The 4,475-nt window shown below is 33.5% G+C and overlaps 1 protein-coding gene across 15 annotated transcripts; it reads right to left on the bottom strand.

Moving 5' to 3' along the window:
• Window positions 1-1,097: 1,097 nt before the first annotated feature.
• LOC149180349 (alpha-mannosidase At3g26720-like) lies at window positions 1,098-4,190 on the bottom strand. Of its 15 annotated transcripts, none has more exons than XM_089416056.1 (6): window positions 3,720-4,190; window positions 3,233-3,289; window positions 2,894-3,085; window positions 2,364-2,452; window positions 2,026-2,234; window positions 1,098-1,434 (listed from the first exon to the last, which is right to left on the bottom strand). In XM_089416056.1, the coding sequence occupies exons 1-3, from the start codon at window positions 3,796-3,798 to the stop codon at window positions 2,934-2,936; spliced, it is 288 nt and encodes a 95-aa protein (XP_089272182.1). In that variant the 5' UTR covers window positions 3,799-4,190; the 3' UTR covers window positions 1,098-1,434; window positions 2,026-2,234; window positions 2,364-2,452; window positions 2,894-2,933. The 15 variants fall into 15 exon arrangements, with proteins under 15 accessions (XP_089272182.1, XP_089272184.1, XP_089272185.1 ...); XM_089416058.1 differs by having other exon boundaries at window positions 2,026-2,174; XM_089416059.1 differs by having other exon boundaries at window positions 2,026-2,144.
• Window positions 4,191-4,475: the final 285 nt, after the last annotated feature.

Here is a 4,475-nt window from a genome sequence, read left to right as displayed (position 1 = left end):
ACAACAAAAAATACTTTCGTAAAGAATAAAAATACTTATAATGAATTTATTATTAGATATTCATATGTATTGCACTATATATTAGCCCCACTAATTGTTTCCCTTTCTTAATGTAACCTTTCACCACTATGGTCACTATAATATCAAATACAATATGTGTCTCAACCAAAAACCATTATGAAAGTCAAAATACTTATATGTCCCATATCCCATATAAACCATAATATACTTTGATCACTCTTGGAGAATTGCAAACCCTTCCAAAATGCAACTTCTAACCACTATTACCATTAAGAAAAAATGGCATTTATTACCTTATAATCCTTAAGGGAATAACTCTATTATTAAGTAAACCATAGTGCAATATGATTTTTAACACAAGGAATTCTAAAAATTATGACCCCTAGTACACTCTCATCATAAACACATTGTAACTCCTAAAATGTTACAAGACATAAACTTTAATACCTAACACGTTAACTATAACATTAAAACTATAACCTATATGTACCTAAATTGTCTTAACATAGTGAAGGTAAAGAAGAATCAAGTGTATGCTTTCACAACCGTAATTGTATGCATTTAAAATTTTAGAGATTAGTAAGTTCTTTTCTAATTTAACCCTAGATGCAATAACATTAAGGAACAAATATAAGTATGCCTAGCTGGAAAAAAAGGTAACAACATCTACTAAGGTATGTCACATCTTATTTTTATTCCTTACAAACCACCTAGATCGAGAAAAAGGCTAAGACTAGTTTCCTTTAAAGCACTGTAGCTCATAAAGGTAGGAATTAAAAGCAAAAGCCTACAAAAGAAAGAAATAAATCTTACAAAAGTAGGACACCAAAGCCTACGAAAAAAAGAAATAAATCTTACAAACATTATGATGAAGAAGGAATTCAATACCCATTTAGGAGATGAACAGAAGAACATGACCTCCATTTTTACTAAAATCACCACAAATATTGATAATTACTCTAAGTACACAATGTCATTAGGATATTAATTCAATAGTAGGGTGTTCAAAAAGTCCCTTTCTCACTAACTTTCTCCCTCTTTTATAGAAATTTTCAATAGTGACACTTGGCACCTCATGCAAAAATAATCATTTTCTTTATTCCAATAATGCCTGCAATAAAAGATTTATTTTACACAAATCAAAACAAAATTTATTTTCTGTTGAATGTAACTAAAACCAGAATAACAAAATAACAACTCAAACCCTTTTGTAATTAAGAACTCCATTGGTCATATGGTGCTCACATATGCAATTTTATGAGCATTGTATAAGGACATATCATACCTCCATGCTAAGGGAAGAGGTTTGGGCTAAGTTACAAAAACTTTTCAACAGGTTCATGGAAGCATCTTCTTGTCGGGCATTATGTCCTCACCATTGAATCATGGCCACTTGTTAGTGCATCGATCTTTCTGATAAGGATTACGTTTTGTATCAAAACCCTTATAGATGGATCATGTGCTGTGTCAAAGAGCCAAGAAATATCTAACTAGATAGGATCCAATAATCTTGAGAGACTTTAGATAGGATCCAATAATCTTTGTTCAAAAAATTAATATATAAAGGGAATATTTTCTAGCTGTGCGTAGATTTTTTTTTTCCAGTTTGTACAAATTTCTTATTCTTGTTAACTTTCAGATTGTTCAAAAGCATTCTCTCCTGGTTAAATATCATGGATCAAAGATGTTTATCTAGATTTCAGACATGATAAATATTTACAGGAAATGTAGATCCTTTTGAGGTTGAGCCAAAGTTGGCATGCCATGATCAATGCTCCATCCTGTATAATTTTTTTCAGTTCATTAATGAAATGTAAGATGCATTTCCATATATATATATATATATATATATACATGTTTTTTCATATATATGGTTGTGGGGATTCCAAAGCCATGATTTCCAATAAGGATCAGGATATGCAATATAATCAGTTTATAATCAGTTTCCAGGGTTCGTGAAGCAAAATTCTAGAAAAAGGAAGACAGGGAAGACCACCAACAAACCTCAGCAGATAGAAGATAAGCTTGAACGACCGAGTGCCCAAACAGATCTACTTTTCATCTAGTGTGAGGTACAATGCCAAATTCCATCTTAAGAAATATGTGCCCCAGAGTTGTTTGATCTGTCATGTCCACATATTACAGGGCAGTTGCTTCATCGTGCATAACATAACCCCCATTTGTAGACAGCAATAGAGAGAACAGTAAAATCACTGTGTCAGCAGCTTTAGAATTTAAAACACTCACTATAGTGAAATAGAACCTCATGTATATCTAGCGCAATATATAGCACAAACACACTTTTATCTCAGTTCAGAGATTTCAAAAAATAGCCAAATTACATGAATTCAAGCTGCCCGGATGCCACGAGCCTCTGAACACTTTTCTTCTTCTTCTTATTCTGCTCCCTCCACCACCTTACACAGAAGCCCTGTCAACAAAAGAACTGGAGACTCAGAATTATTTCATTTCAATATCACCACATCCAAAATCTACTACAGAAAGAGAAACAAGACTCACTCTCAAACCTTATTAGAGAACTCCTCAAACATAAATATCAAATCATGGAATATGAACTTGTCACGTAAAGGAATATGTATCTGGAAGGTCTGCCAGACCAATTTGGTCATAAAAACAATAAATCTATTCCTTTATCCATTCATTTTTTACAATTCGTAAAACACAACCTATATCAGACGAAAAGCTCTGCTTTCAACTATATTAACAGAGGAGAAATAAATAATTTGTTCCCAGTACATGATTTTGTAATCAAATAAAAAGACTTTTTCAACTCACAAGGACTGAAAGATGACTCGATTTCAGAACTTTATCCAGATATTTAGCATTCAAAATGCAACCAAACAAAAAGTACCTTAGTTTTTGTACTTGATACCTTGAACATCACTAAAAAATTATCTCCTACTCTGCCAAGTTTTAGCCTTTAGGCGGGTATCCAAATTCTGTGGTAAGACTTTTGCCTGGAAAGGAAGTTGATCATTTCTCATCTTAGTCAATCCTCGGAACCATTTTGCTGCTTTGCTTGTGCCAAACAGGACATCACAGTCTGCACATTTATCACAAAACTAACATAATCAATAACATGAACAAATCTGAAATAAAAAGGGGTTATATACTCTAACATGCAGCAATGTTGTTAAAACTGAAAAAATAAATAAATAAAAGCTGTCCAGAGACAGAGCAAGTTACCTACCTGATGACCCTGATTGATCTTCTGAAACAACAATAATAGCATCCATAATGCGCTCTTCTGCTTTTGTCATACAAATTAAAAAATCAAAACCCTGAATACCCTTCCTGTTGTGAAGCAGAAACATTAAAACTTCCCACTTCAAAACCCAATAGCTTGTAGACTGCCTTCAAAGCCTTAATCTATACTGAACGAAGCCATTAGTGGGAAATGCTTTATGCTAAATAAGATGTAACTAATCTCTGACCAGAATATGAAGAGAAAAATTGACAGATTCAGTATCTGTCGAATACAAGTGCATATCTATCTGGTGAAACAACAATAGTAGCATCCATAATGCCCATCTTTTCTCTTGTCATACAAAATAAAATATCAAAACCCTAATTACTCTTATTATTGTGAAGCGGAAATATCAAAACTTCCCACTTCAAAAACCCAAAGCTTGCAGTCTGTTTTCGAAGCCTTAATTTATATTGGAGGAGGGAATGACCAATGTCTACACCACAGAGTTCCCTGCAAAACCAGCATTTTGCATTATTTGAAAGTAACGTACAGCTTCTTCCACACATCCAGCTTCAGCAAATGAATTTATCAAGGCACCATAAACAAAAACATCTGGCTCCACACCTGCTTTAACCATCTTTTCAAACGTTTTCTCTGCCTCTGCAGCTCGACCCAATCTTCCATAGGCGGCAATAACAGCACAAAATGATGAACAGTTAGGCACAAACCCTGCTGCTCGGATGAAACTATTCGATGCAGCTCGATCCAATCTTCCATAGGCGGCAATAACAGCACAAAATGATGAACAGTTAGGCACAAACCCTGCTGCCCGGATGAAACTATTCGATGCCAAATGAAAAAATGAAACGCCCAAACCGTTTGGGCAACCCTTTTGAATCAACGATCAACGGCTGAAATTGTTGCAATCGTCTAACATATAATCCTGTGGCTTACAAGATGACAGGTAGGCAGAGAGGGGAATTAATCTCACAGGGAAACGCCTTACGGCTTAAAAATGAATATATTAAAATATATATTAAAATGTATGTTATTATAACCATTATAATTGTAAATATATAGACAATAAAGCAATAACGAACATTTATAAATAAAAAAGAAAAGAGAGAATTCACTAAAATTTACTAAAATTTTTAAATTCAAACATTAAAAATCTTGGAGTTTCGATCCACATGTCATACTTTGGTTTTGATGGAAGTTTTATTATAGAAATGATTGAATATGT

Source organism: Pinus tabuliformis, chromosome 3_2 (genome assembly GCF_031772625.1).
Source record: "Pinus tabuliformis cultivar Carrire ecotype Pingquan chromosome 3_2, CPIR1, whole genome shotgun sequence".
NCBI lineage: Eukaryota > Viridiplantae > Streptophyta > Pinopsida > Pinales > Pinaceae > Pinus > Pinus tabuliformis.
This window is presented reverse-complemented; position numbering and strand designations above follow the sequence as displayed.

Bases quoted from the DNA above. Each gene is read 5' to 3' on its own strand.
- LOC149180349 (XM_089416054.1), bottom strand. From the start codon at position 3,798: ATGTGTGGAAGAAGCTGTACGTTACTTTCAAATAATGCAAAATGCTGG. The intron at 3,290-3,719 runs GTCATTCCCTCC...TGACAAAAGCAG, and splicing joins ACTCTGTGGTGTAGACATTG to AAGAGCGCATTATGGATGCT. The intron at 3,086-3,232 runs GTAGGTAACTTG...ATAAATGTGCAG, and splicing joins AGATCAATCAGGGTCATCAG to ACTGTGATGTCCTGTTTGGC.